The following is a 15,198-nucleotide window of genomic DNA, read 5'->3' as shown; positions in this document are numbered from 1 at the left end:
CATAAATAAACAGTGTGCTAGTTACTCGTACTATTCAACTACCAAACTCCCAACTAGAATTGTCACAAAAATCTAGTATAATTGATACTATAAAATAAGGACATGAATATAATCTATATTTCAACAATGAATATTTTATTCAAAATAATATCTCCGAACAACAAAATGAATTCCCGTGTACCAACTTAGTAATTCCAAATCATTTAAATTTCCCAACTAACATTACGTGAGCTATATATTATATACTATAGACATCGTCAACTCCATACATCCTCTTCCGCAACATCAAAAAATTATTCCTCACCAGTCTAATTACTATGGGCACCTCTACAGCTGCTTGCGACGATGCTCATGGACATTACAAGGCCTTCAGCCCCACAAAACCCAAGAAAAATAGCTGGAGGTCTGCCATTTTCATCATTTGTAAGTTCTCTATATATACATAATCAATAAACTATTCACCATATATTTTTGTAGTAACTATGAAGGTGTTCTCTCGAAAGAAAGTGTTTGTTTCTAAAATATATGTATAGTATTTGCATAATCGATCTCCGAATGAAATGAATGGAATTGCATACATTTCTCCTCGTTCATTATTTTTTGTTTGTTCGATTCGGTCAGTAATATTGCGTACATTTGATTCGATTAATAACTTTATTTGGATTGCGGCGATGATAATGCGATAGGTAAAATTCAGAGATTTTAACAGTTTTAAGTTTTGTGCATCACTCGTGTTTATCATTGATAGATATACATGCTGCGAAACAAGAGAGCTGAGCACCGTAAAAGAGAATCTAGCTGAAAAATAAGAAAGAGATAACAGTATACAACAATATTTCCTGTAAATTCAATTTTTCCTAAAAAGAAAACACAGCTGTCTATTCTTTTTAGTATATGCCAGAATAGAATGTAGACGAAATAGTATTATAATTAAAAGGTGTTTTACATATGGAATAATGGAAATATCTTAAAAATAAAATTTATTCTAAAAAGAAGTATATATCATTCAGACAGGACCCACTAAATACCGAAATATTCACGAAATATTCATCATTGTGCGTGCACTCATGCAACATTTCTTTCGAGAAAAAGAACGCGCCTTTCTCACATTTGTGGTACATATTTTAGATACCGTTTCAAGAAAACTATCAAAAAGAAGTTTAGAATCTGCATTTTTTTAATATTTCTCGAGCAGTGTTCTAAAAATCCCGAATCGACCTTTACTTTCGAAACTAGTAATTCTGAATTCAATGTAGAAGTATTCCTATCAGTTGTTGGTTGCTGCACTTGCTCAGTTTCGGTGTTTAAGCGACTTTTCTCTGTTTTGTACTTTTCTCTATTTTGTACTTAATTTATTTGAAACGTCTTGCAGTTGTGGAAGTAGCGCAGCGATTTGCATACTATGGAGTATCAGGGAATCTGATAAGTTACCTTAACAATGTGCTAGGCATGCCAATATCTGCTGCTGCTAAGAGTGTGAATGTTTGGCATGGAGTTTCTGCATTATTTCCGCTGCTGGGTGCTTTCATTGCTGATTCCTATCTTGGCCGTTTCAAAACTATTATTTTCTCCTCTATTATATATCTCATGGTATGCTTCTTCATACATACATTATAATATTATATAACTCACTAATTTCTTTGGCAACATTGAACCTGTTTGTCTAGACCTGAAATGAAGGACTAAAACTGTTTCTAACTTTAAACTGAAACGTGTAATAAGCCTAAAACTGACTTAAAGTCAAAAGATAAGATAAAAAAAACAAAAATTAGTTTGAGTTACTTTTTTCAGTAGCTTAATTCTTTTAAATTTTTTTTTAATAAAAGTTATTCATAAGTCATACGTTATCTATAAATCCTTTTATTTTCATTATTATATTTATAATAATTTATAAATAATTGATAAGTCAAAATTAGTCAAACAAACATTTTCAGCTCTCATCTTATTACGTTAAGGCATCAATCATAACTTAAACCAGCCAAACGAGCTCTGCTGAGCATTTGCCTTACAACTTAATTTGAGCTTCAGTTGTAATGATTAAATTATTTTTGAAGCGATCCGAGAACAAAGCAGTTGATTGATTAGCTCTCTGAGCTAGTTCTAGTCCAACTTAGCTACATACGAAGAAGCTGATATGAGTTAATCGAATGACTATGTCCTTAAAAAAGTTGTAAGGTGACTCCTTTTAATTCAAAATTTTGGAATTTGACCAACTAGCTGTTGTTATTACCCAACTTTCAGGGACTTGTTCTGTTAACAGTATCAGTATCAGCAATTTCACTAGTCCATCGCAAACCTATATTCTTTTTAGCACTTTACATACTAAGTGTGGGAGAAGGCGGCCACAAACCATGTGTTCAAACATTTGCTGCTGATCAATTCGATGAAAATGTCCCCGAGGAGAAGTTGGCAAAGAGTTCATTCTTCAATTGGTGGTACTTGGGAATCGTCATCGGATCCACTGCAGCTGTTTTGGTTGTGATCTATGTACAAGATAATATTGGTTGGGCCATCGGGTTTGGAATGCCAACTGTAGCTGTTGCTGGTGCACTTTTGGTGTTTTTAATAGGACAAAGAACATATCGACGATCTGTGCCTGTAGGCAGCCCATTCACTCGAATGATGCAAGTTGTGGTTGCTGCTGTTAGAAAACGTAATGTTCCTGAAATGCATGATGCTCAAGGTTTATGTTACGAGGATGAGGATTGTTGTTCTCCAGCATTGGCTCGTACCAATCAATTCAAGTGAGTTGGGATATTATCTTTCTGATCTTTTTGATTAGTTATCAACCTTTCAATCCCATATTTCAATATGTTGTATGAGACTATAAGGTACTAATGATTTGATTCAGCATCTTTCTTAGTAGACGACTAGACGTGAACCAATTTATGTCTGTATGAATTGACTGTGCAGATTCTTGGACAAGGCCATGATAATTGATCAGGAAGATGCTTTGAACCAGAAAAGAAACAAATGGAGGCTATGTTCTGTCAATCAAGTTGAAGAAGTGAAGCTGGTTTTTCGGCTATTCCCTATCTGGATAGGTACTTTCATGTTTAATGTTGCTATTGCACAACAAGGCACATATTTTACCAAACAAGGCAGCACAATGACTAGGGACTTCAATGTTCCTCCCGCGACATTACAAGTCATCACCGGCCTCACAATCCTCACTGCTGTTGCGATCTATGATCGTTTACTCGTTCCATTTGCGCGGAAATGGACCAAGCATCCCTCAGGAATCACAATGCTGCAAAGATTGGGGGTCGGGATTTTTCTGTCTATGATCACAATGGCAGTAGCAGCTCTAGTAGAGGCTAAAAGGGTCGGCATAGCAAAAAAACATGGTTTACACGATGCACCAGAAGCAGTAGTCCCAATGTCGATTTGGTGGTTGGTTCCACAATACATGCTTAATGGACTTACGGACGTGTTTGGGGTGGTGGGAATGCAAGAACTTTTTTATGATCAGGTGGCAGAGGAGATGAGAAGTATGGGAGCAGCATTCTATATCAGCACAACGGGGGTTGGGAGCTTTATGAGCAGTGGTGTTATATCAGCTGTGCAGGCTATTAGCTCAAGATACGGTAAAGGGGAAAGATGGCTATCTGGGAATAATCTTAACAGAGCTCATCTTGATTATTTCTATTGGGTTTTGGCTGGATTGTGTGGCTTAAGTCTGTGCTTCTACATTTGGGTTGCTAGGAGATTTGTTTACAAGAAGATTGAATGTGAAAATGACGCAGAGGCTTAAGTTAAATTACTTTAGAGTTATAGTTAATTTCATAAGCAACTAGTCTATAAACTTCTAGTTAGTCATGTTTTCATTTTGCTGCATGTACCCAGGTAAATTGATCACTCTGCAATGAGGATTTTATGATTGGAGTGTTGGCAAAATGCCGAATTTATGAACCTTTTGTGTACTAATAACTGTTGTTGTTGGATCACTAGATCAACAAATTGCATGCATTCAGCTAAGCCTAAAAGGTTAATTAACAGTGTCCATTGTTGCAGTTCTGTCAGTACATTGCTAAGAGCATCTCCAAGAGGCTCTTCATTTAAGCTCCTAACTTGAGATTTGAGGAGGGAGAGGCAAAATGTTGCTCCAAGAGACTCTTAAGTGGCTCTTAAATCACTAAGAGCCTCTTGTTTCTCTCTCTTCTCTCCTCAAAGTTAAGAGCCACCACATGGCTCCTAACTTATTTTTTCACAATAAAAAAATCCTTCCCTCCAATTCACCTCCATCTTTCTCTCTCTTTTTGTTTTGTTTCCCATACAGTGGAGCCCAATATGAATAAAATATGAAATAGAGAAGAGATATAGAGAGCATTGTTGGAGTGTACACTCTTAACTTTGTACTAAATTGCTAAGAGTCACATTGTTTATATTATATTTAGGAGCCAATAAGGAGTCTCTTGGAGATGCTCTAAGGAAGTTATTTTCGTTGGCAGGCCTTCTTTTTGCTATGTGCCCAAGGACTGAAGCTCTTATATATTGACAGAATATTCAGTGAGATATCAGAGGAAACTATGGAGAGCTCCAAAATCTCACATAGTATAAGCCAAAGAAATCTACATATTGAAGTACCTATCTGGAAGTACCTTCGTGAGCTTCCCTTTGAGCAAGTAATCACAACTGTATTTGAGTGAAGAGACAGAAACACTGGTACAACAATAGCAGCCCACCAATGTTACACAGTGATGGAAAAATTTTACGCTAAAATTTTATAAAATTTCTATTGTGCTTTAGAATTTAAACATACTAATCATAATAATATGATGGACACACAAGACACTATCAGAATAAATCAATAACAAATTAGTTTTGAATTTAAATTATATAACTTGAAAACTCCGTTGGATTTTTAAATTAATTTATCGATATGTTACACGGAACAATTATCTATTAGACATATGAAATGTTAAGAGTTACAATTTTTTAAACTTTTTGAAGGTTAAAAGAATCTATAAGCGCAACTTATATTTATTGATGTCGAATATTTTTCCAACAATTTAGAAGTCATAAAATAATATAATGATTTTATTAAAATAAAACATATCATTTTGAAATAAATTCAAATCATAACACGTATTCAAAAATAAATTTTAATAAAAATCAAAATTTAAAATATTCATACATAATTTTTTTATCTAAATAATAATAATTTAAATAATTATATTAAAAAGATGATAATGTAATAAATAAAAAGATATTATATTTTAATAAATTTAAAATATTTATTTAAACCCATGGTTAACACGAATCATAATCTAGTATACATTAGATATCAAAATTCAGACGAATTGAAATAATTATGTCCATAAATTTGACTCAAAATATTAAATGGAAAAATACACGTGATAAGTTTTGATTGAAATAACTCTTGTATTCGTCTAAATGGCTGGATTTTTATATAATATGCTCGCAGACTAAGCATTAAAATATTTCATGTGTTTAACTCATGATTGGCTATTACTTCTTGATGGACCCCTACATATTCAAAAGCTCCACCGATTAAAATAAATTAAATACATCCAGAATGGTGCTAGCTAGGTGTATAAAAGTGTGTACCGAAAATTTGTACATAATGACATGTCAATATGGGGTGGGTTTGTATATAATTATGTATACCAAGCATTTTTCATATGAAATGTCCATGAACACAAATTAACCAAATCATTCACATAAATAAAACCAGTTAAAACATCACACCTCATTTCAATGTCATTTTGTGCAAAATTTCATGCTTGCACGTGTTATTCTTACCAATGTGCAAAATTTCAATGTCATTTTGTTATTCATTTCAAGTGACTGTTTTTTCTTGTAACCCCCGTATAGATAATACTTCTACAGGTTGAACTTCTCTCTACTTCAACTTTATTCTTTTGCACTCGTAATTATGGCTCCCTCCGCAGCAGCTTTTCCGGTTGCTCAACAAGATATCAATGCATCTATCCCAACAAAACCCAGGAAGAACAGCTGGAGATCTGCCATCTTCATCATATGTAAGTTGTCTCTACATGCATGAATAAGACAAAAAGATTCTTAAAATAGAGATCCAGTCTGTTAAAGTTTCTTGTCTAAGTATATATTCATTATTCACTCACCTCATAATGTTGGATCATATAAGCATATGCATATTCCAATGTGTTCATAAAGCTTGGGTCTTTTCCACAAGTAACACTTACCACCAGGCTATCCCATGGCCTCAAGCTGCTTATATCTGGCTATTGTATACAAAATAACTTGTTGATTACAGCTAAACCTCGATTTTGGACAGACAAGTGCAAAGTGAAAGGAGTTGTATTTTTTTTTTGTCTTAACTTATTTATCATAGAACAAGTCGTTTCTTTCTGAATTCCTCGAAAATATTACATAAAAAATACTATACTTTTTTCCCGAAATAAGTCCTTGGTTTTTTGAAAATGAATTCACACAAACACCCCAGATATCTGAATTTCAGGGGTACAGAGTTCAATAATCTCACATATAAGTTCATGAAATCTTCAAATTTAACGTTCCTTGGCAAAAAGATTATTCATAAGTTTTATATCTATGTTATTTAGCAAATAAAATTAGCTTCACATCTATGTATGTGCGCGAAACTGTATATTAATCCTTTCTGAGTGTTGCACAATAACTTGCTCAATTTTTGTTTCTGCAATTATTTTGTTATAAATGCTATGCAGTTGTGGAAATGGCGGAGCGATTTGCATTCTTTGGAGTTACAGGGAATCTGGTAAATTACCTTAACAATGTGCTGGGAATGACAATATCTAGTGCGGCTAAGAGCTTTAATGTTTGGCTTGGAGTTTCTACTGCAGTATTTCCGGTGTTAGGTGCCTTCATTGCTGATTCCTACCTTGGCCGTTTCAAAACTATACTTTACTCCTCCATTATATATCTCGTGGTATGGTTCTCCAACAAATAACTATTAGTTTTGCCTGAAGAGCTAATTTTATCAAGCATCTTATTTTAGATCATAAGATGGAGTGTGTGTACGTGAAAAAACTAGCTGGTGTTTCTGATTGTCTTTCTTGTCCCCCTTTAACCCTTTACAGAGACTGTGACTGAGATCGTATATATATCATATCATCAAATTATTTGTTTATTTATTGAGAACTAGAATCGGTCCCTGACAAGCGATTGTTGTCAACCATCTTTACGCTGCTATTTATAGAGTAAAGGTGGAAACCTTTAAAAGATTGTTTTAAGCGCATATAGAGAGATTGATGTGGCCTCGTGCATTCACATAAAAATTTATTGTTAAGCCTGTACGCTGTAAAAAATCGTGTATCAATGGTTACATCAATATTACTCACTATTACATAACTTTCAGGGACTTGTTCTGTTAACAGTCTCAGTATCAGCAATCTCACTAGTCCATCGAAAACCGGTATTCTTCTTAGCACTTTACATACTAAGTGTGGGACAAGGCGGCCACAAACCATGTGTTCAAACATTTGCTGCTGATCAATTCGACGAAAGTGTCCCTGAGGAGAAGTTAGCAAAGAGTTCATTCTTCAATTGGTACTACTTGGGGGTTTCGCTTGGAGCAACTTTAGCAATTGTGTTTGTAATATATGCACAAGAGAATATCGGATGGGCCATTGGGTTTGGAATGCCGTTGATAGCCATTGCAGGTTCACTTTTCATATTCTTAATTGGACAAAAAACATATAAGAGAGCTGTACCTGTAGGCAGTCCATTCACTAAATTTATGCAAGTTCTGGTTGCTGCCGTTAGAAAACGTCATGTTTCTGAAGTGCATGATGGTAGAGGTGTGTGCTATCAGGATGTTGATCGTACTGCTCCAGCGTTGGCTCGTACTAATCAATTTAAGTAAGTCTTGGAACTCTAACACTATTTTAGGACCAATGCTTAATTAAAACGAGTTTTTCAATTCATATCTTTCCATATTTTTGTTGAAAGCTTATGTCTAACAAAATTTGCTTTGCAGATTCTTAGATAAGGCCATGATAATTGATGAGATAGATGCTTCAAGGCAGACAAGAAATGAATGGAGACTATGTTCTGTCAATCAAGTAGAAGAAGTGAAGCTTATTTTTCGGCTGTTCCCAGTATGGATTAGTTGTTTCATGATTGGTGTTGTTATTGGTCAACAAAGCACATACTTCACCAAACAAGGCAGCACAATGGTTAGGCACTTCAAGATACCTCCTGCTACATTACAAGTCGTCTCCGGCTTTACCATCCTCACTGCTGGTGCAATCTATGATTGTTTCTTCGTTCCAGTGGCTCGAAAATGGACCAAGCATCCCTCTGGAATTACAATGCTGCAAAGAATGGGAATCGGGATTTTTATTTGTGTGATCTCAATGGTAGTGGCAGCTCTAGTAGAGTCCAAAAGGGTTGGCATTGCCAGAAAACATGGCTTAATGGATACACCAAAGTCGGTAGTCCCTATGGCGATTTGGTGGCTGGTTCCACAGTACATGCTTTGTGGACTTGCTGATGTGTTTGCAGTTATTGGAATGCAAGAATTTTTCTATAATCAGGTGCCAGAGGTGATGAGAAGTATGGGGGCAGCATTTTATCTCAGCGCAGTTGGGGTTGGGAGCTTTTTGAGCAGCGCGTTGATAACAGTTGTGCAGATTATTAGCTCAAAAAATGGTAAAGTGGAAGGTTGGCTGTCTGGTAATAATCTTAACAGAGCTCATCTTGATTATTTCTATTGGATTTTGGCTGGATTGAGTGGCTTAACTTTGTGCTTTTATATTTGGGTTGCTAGAGGATTCGAGTACAAGAAGATTGAATGTAAAAATGACATGGCTACTGAGGCCTAAACCATAGACCTAAAAGATCAGCAAGGTGGTTCTCGAACTTGTACCAAGAATAATCAACCACTTTGTAATGTTGCTAGATGCTGAAATTATGAACTTTCTCTTCTATCGTATAATTTCATATCGTTATTATTATTCATACCCAAAATCAGATACATTGCGAATGAAAACAATTTCGTGTGCATTATTATACAACATGATTAGTTACCTATCGTGTATACACAAATCTGATTCGAAACCACATAAAATTAAACGAAAATGATTTTTATTTATACTTTTACATATTTTTATAAAGGCTTAATGACCTTTTAACCCTCGAAGTTTGGATGGAGGTTCCGATGCAACCTAGATGTTTAAAGTTGTTCGATTCAACTATTAAACTTTCACCTTTTTTCAAATAACGGTATATAACGGAAGGTAAACTTGACAATTCATATTCAGGGTAAATTTTGGGTGTACCTTTTAACCCATGAAGTATACATCTCGTTCCTTTTAATCCCTTAAGATTACATTAAAATACATTAGATGTTCATTTTAACCCTCGATGTTTAATGCCCCTTTTAACCCTCACGTGTAAAATGTCAACTTTGTCCACCCCGTTGTATACGCCATAAGAGCTAAAAGGTACATTCAGAAAACTTGGTTGGTTGAATCGAACGACTTTAAACATCGAGACCGCATCGGAACATTTATCCAAACCTCAAGAGCTAAAAGGTCATTAGGCCTTTTATAAAATGAAAAGCTTACCCACAACCTAACCCGATTATGTTAGAACTCCCAGCGACATTTATGCAACATGACAAGTACGTGACAATGTGGATTCAGTTATTTTCTCTGTCATTTCTTTGTTATTTACATTACATATTACATATGTGAACATATCTACACGCTTGTGGAACAAAGGACTAGAAGAGCATAACAGACTCTAATAAATTGCAAATTGTATATACGATTACAATGGCAGGGGAGACTGTCCAAAACACACTCACACTAATTAAAGCTGCCAATGATCGCGGCGAAGCGACAAAAGTTGATGGAAGAAGAGTGAGAGAAGCTTGGTCCAAGAAAGAAGATGCTGTTTTATGTGATCTTGTGAGCAAGTTTGGGCCAAGAAACTGGAATTTGATAGCTAAAGGCATTCCTCCCAGGTCTGGGAAGTCATGCCGGCTTCGATGGTGCAATCAGTTGGATCCTTGCCTTAAACGCAAGCCTTTTACTGGTAATATGTCTTTTGTTTGTCTATGATTTAAGTTTTTTGACTGTGATATTTGTTGAATGCTTGTGTGTGTGTTTTATTGGTTAGATTGTTTATTTGGTTGCAGTTTTTCGAGTCGAAGTCTTTAGTTGGTCTGGTTTGGTTTCCTACATTGTGAACAAGGCAGGACCTAATACTAAGCTTGTCAGGGAAACAGACGGATGAAACACCTAATACTAAGCAGGACCTAATAACATCTGCTGGACTGCAAGTGCCACATACAGTATTCTATAACCAAGAAAGACGCATCTAGTGGTCAAAACCACCTGCAAATACAAAACTAACACTCCTAGTAAGGTAAGAGAGGTGTGCAGATTTCTAAATCAAATTATCTGGATTGGTTTCCTTTTAATTTATTGTCACTTTTTTCACATTCTTTTTCAATAAAAGCAAATCCCACGTAGAAGAAATTTGGCAATCATAAGGAATTCCATTCTTAAATACCATGTGCTGAACCTAACCCTTTTTGGGAACAATCACACAAAAATTGACTATCCTTTTCAGCTCAATATACATGTTCCTGGATAATTAAGATATTTAGAATAGTTATATGACAAATGTTCAAACCAAAATAGCAAATTAGCAATTATATACCACCACAAATTCACAATAACTAGTTGATAACCCGTGCCAAGCACGGGTTTAAATAAAATTTTAAAATTTGTTATTTATTGAAAGAATGATGCCTTTTTTTAATTACATTATCATATTTTTATTATATATATTTAAATTAGTGTTTTTAATTGATATTTACATTATTGTTATTTAATATAAGACTTTATATATATTAAAATTTGATCATACTTTAAATTTATTTCATAACGACATGGGTCTCCGTTCGATGGAGTCCACAAAATAAGAGTATATTGGAGTCCAAAATTATTTAAAAATAATCTACTCATTTCAATTTTAATTTTTTTAGTCTACAATATTTGTAAACATCTGACAATTTGCAGGTTATGTTCCACAATATAATCGTTGCAATCAAAAGATAAAACAATTATTTTACAAAATCACTAAACACTATATATGTTTTAAAATATAACTCATAAGTAGAATAATGATCTGAATGATTGTTAATGTTGAAAAATGTTAATGATTAATTGATAATTATATGTTTAAAACTACTTAAAGATGGTAAATTATATATAAATTTGAATAATTAAAAATATTATTTATGATTAGACTAAAAGATTATGAATGGTACTTACTGCCGCTTAAATGCGGACTTTATAGAACTTAACTCTAACGGTATGTTTTATTTTAGTAAAATCACTATGTTGTTTCATAATTTTTAAATTATGAAAATAATATTCAAGATCAACACATATAAGTTCGTTTATAGCGTCTTTAATCATGAACAAAAATTCAAAATTTTAAGTCGCAATTATTTTATTCATTTAATAGGCAAACATTATATATAATTCTACTTGGAGTTTTTGTAGATCTAACAGCTGTTGTAGTTGTTTGATAAACTAATATTGTAGTTAGACAAAGTTAATTAACTTTCCAAAAGTAATTTGATATCTAATATTTTGACGTATGTCTAGAGTTTCGGTTCTTTTATTATATGTTGCAATATGGACAATGATTTCATTTTCTTTGAGTTTCTATTTGTCAAGTCAGTGTTACCACAGCCTTATTCGTCTTTATCACAATCTTCTGAAAAACATTGAATGATAATAATTATTATTATTAAAAAATATATGACCAAGTTTTTTGGTACTTTGGTATCAATATTGAATCTTATTTATTATAATTCTGAAATATGATAAAAAATTTATTGATTTGTTTCGTAAATTAAATTGTATGAGTTTTAGAAATTAAAACGAATATTTAACGTATGTCTAGAGTTTCAGTTTTTTTATTATACGTTGCAATATGGACAATGACTTCATTTTCCTTCAGCTTCAATTTGTCAAGTCAGTGTTACCACCACCTTATGCGTCTTTATCGCAATCTTCTGAAAAACACTGAATGATAATAATTATGATTATTAAAAAAATGTATGACCTTTTTTTTGGTACTTTGGTATTAATATTGAATCTTGTTTATTTTAATTCTGAAATATGATAAAAAATTTATAAATTTATTTTGTAAATTAAATTGTATGATTTTTAAAAATTAAAATGAATAATTTCATTGACATTATTATTATATTGATAGGATATTATATTAATATCAATATGAACTCCTTATTTGTTTGAACTCTGAAGCATGCTAAAAGATTTATAGAGTTGTTCTGTATATTAAATTATTTGAGTTTTAAAAAATTAAAACTAATAATTTTGTTGGTAATATATTTTTATTAGTGAGATATTGTTATAATACAAAATCCTGTCAAATATAGAAGTTTTTTTAATAATAGTAATAATTGTTAAATAAAAAATAATATGATGATAGCCAAATTTTGATATGAATTTTATAAAACTGTTTCATAAGTTAAATTGTTAGCGATTTAATAAGATAAATGTTATATTACAAAATCCTAAACACCATAAAAGACTTTTTATAGTAGTATAATAATCTTAATCAATATTGAAATTTTTAATAATAAAATCCGAATCAATATAAAAGTCTGTTCATAAAATTATAATCAATATAGAAGTCTTTCACTGTCCTGATGAATATTGAGGTGTTTAATAATAAAATTCTATTTAATATAGAAGTCTTTTGATAATAGTATAATAATGACTATAAAATCCTAATCAATATGAAAATGACCAAATTTTGGTACTTTTGGTACCGATGTTCCACTGAAACGTGGTTTCGCTTATTAATAAAGGGTATTGATTAGTACTTGACATTTCAACAAATAAATCTACTAAGAACAAGGAAAATTAGTACTTATCACATTAAGAAAATGAGAAAAATGGACCAGCTAATACTTACTCCCTCCGTCCCAAAAAGAATGAGCTGGTTTGATTTTCACGAAGATCAAGAAAAATATAGTAAGTTTAGTTGAAAAGTGGGTAAAGTGGTGGGACCTACCAATATTTAATAATAAATTTGAGATAGTGGAGGAAGATAGTGTGTGTAATAGTGTTTATATTATTATAAAATGGAGATAGTGGAAGAAAGTAGTGGGTGTAATAATGAGAAGTAGTGTTCAAAAATAATAAGTATGGTAGGTTTTTTTTTTTGGAACGTACCAAAAAGAAATAAAGATAACATAAAATGGGACGGAGGGAGTACAAAAATGTCTCCACTAAAACTCCAACTCTTACCCAACATCTTCTTACTTAGAAAAAAGCAATTCAGATGAAATTCTAGGGAATTAGTTTAAGAATTGTTTACCAAAAACAAGAAAAGGCAACATAGTTGTACCTAGAAATTAACAAATTAGCAACCATACACAAAAAAAAAAAAAAGAGTAAAGATGAAAACTTTAAAGATTTCATATTCTTACTTATTGCCTTTAATCTTGAACCAGGCCTCAGCACAATGTTTATGTGCAGCAGCCAAATCATCTTTACAAGCACAACCCAATTCAATAGAACCCCCGGATTCTTGATTAGATGAGTCCAAACTCATATGACAAATTCTACAATCTCTCTTAGACACATCACTTTTCAAATGCACCTCTTTGTTGTTTCCAAAAACGCCCCTTTCTAGATCCACCGCATTAGCTAAACACAGTGAAGCAGGGGATTCTCTGTTGTTCTCTCAAACCCCAACAATCTCAGAGCTGGAAGCATTGCTTTTGTGATGTTCTTGGTCATTAATGTTAAGGTTGTGGGAGATGTTTGAGGTTTTCATGTAGGAAGAGAGACCAAGAGGGCTGCTATTATATGTGTGTCATGTTGTGTGCATGGGGCAGGAGCAGGGAAAGCTTGTGGGAGATTTAGGGGAGAGAGACGAGGGGGAAAGAGATCATAGAGTAACTGAGTAGTTCACGGCTTCCAGGACACTTGTTGTCTGCAAAAATGATACTTCCTCTGTTTGAGATATAACTCAGTTAACTTTTTTGCATGCAATTGTAAGTCTTTTGATCGCATGATAAAAGTTATTATTTTTGAAATTATATTTTTTTGAATAAAAATATATGATTGATATTATTATTCGAAAGAAGAAAATATCAAAAATAATAATTTTAAGCATATAGTCAAAAAAAACTTAAAAATATATACGTGCAAAAAAATCAAACAACTTATAATTCAAACCGGAGGAAGTATAAATATAATAAATACAAAAATTATGAAAGTCTATACTCGTGACCAGCTCCTGCTGCTATCCACCAGTCCAGTGGACCTTTCGTTTCTCTTTTATTTACGGTTTTTTTTATTATTAGACACATATTTTAAAAATATATGTCCAGTAATAAAAGAAACTAGTACTACTTGATACAAGCTGTTCTTTTTTTTTTTTTTTTACAGAATACTTGATACAAGGTTGATGATTTTCTTACATAACATTATTAATAACTTAGTTTAGAATTTGGAAAGTTACAAGTTAATCATTTGTCCTAAAAAAATTTTAGTCATATGACAAAATATAATAAAGATAGGGATCTTATGCAAAATTAAATCTTTTTTTAACTTTGAGGCTCTAAAGTTTGCTTAAAACGGTCTTAACTTCTTCTAATTAAGATGTTATCTTAAAAAAACATCTTAGCTCTAATTATAAAACCGCCTTATATAATTTCTAAACTCATGTGATATTTAAAACGTCTTCATTCTAGCTATCTTTTTGCTGAGAATTATTCTTTTCGCCTTGTTCATGGTTTTGACACGTATTTTAAACTTTTTATAAAATGTGATTAGAGCATCTCCAACGACGTTGGCTATAGTCGTTGGTTAGATTGGACCTGTAAATTTGCTGAATTTGCTGAACTCGTAAGACATTGTGCTTCGATGATATTGACTATATTGGTTGGTTATAATTTAAAAATAGTATGTTATTAATATTGATGTTGTTCTAAATAGAATATATCAGTTTAATATGGTAATAAATGATGTGTAGTCTTCCTACAGATTTCTTACAGGCTTGTAGTGATTCGACAAATTTAGTCATCCATAAGAGGTTGCCTAAAATTATTGATAATGGTTGGAGCGCGGCCTTTTTGAAGAGATTACCTATATTTTTTATTTTTGGTATGCAAACTTAATTTTCAGCTAAGGAGACTTCATTGTTGGAGAT

General features: G+C 32.7%; 2 protein-coding genes across 2 annotated transcripts; both read left to right on the top strand.

Moving 5' to 3' along the window:
- Positions 1-317: 317 nt before the first annotated feature.
- On the top strand, positions 318-3,880 carry LOC108212704 (protein NRT1/ PTR FAMILY 5.4). Its single transcript, XM_017384422.2, has 4 exons — positions 318-423; positions 1,373-1,590; positions 2,242-2,744; positions 2,914-3,880. Exons 1-4 carry the CDS (start codon positions 318-320, stop codon positions 3,752-3,754), a joined length of 1,668 nt encoding a protein of 555 aa, XP_017239911.1. The 3' UTR covers positions 3,755-3,880.
- Positions 3,881-6,442: 2,562 nt separating this feature from the next.
- Positions 6,443-8,877, top strand: LOC108213626 (protein NRT1/ PTR FAMILY 5.4-like). The gene is made up of 3 exons (XM_017385430.2): positions 6,443-6,910; positions 7,340-7,842; positions 7,961-8,877. The coding sequence occupies exons 1-3, from the start codon at positions 6,698-6,700 to the stop codon at positions 8,805-8,807; spliced, it is 1,563 nt and encodes a 520-aa protein (XP_017240919.2). The 5' UTR covers positions 6,443-6,697; the 3' UTR covers positions 8,808-8,877.
- Positions 8,878-15,198: the final 6,321 nt, after the last annotated feature.

This window comes from Daucus carota, chromosome 3 (assembly GCF_001625215.2).
Source record: "Daucus carota subsp. sativus chromosome 3, DH1 v3.0, whole genome shotgun sequence".
NCBI lineage: Eukaryota > Viridiplantae > Streptophyta > Magnoliopsida > Apiales > Apiaceae > Daucus > Daucus carota.
This window is presented reverse-complemented; position numbering and strand designations above follow the sequence as displayed.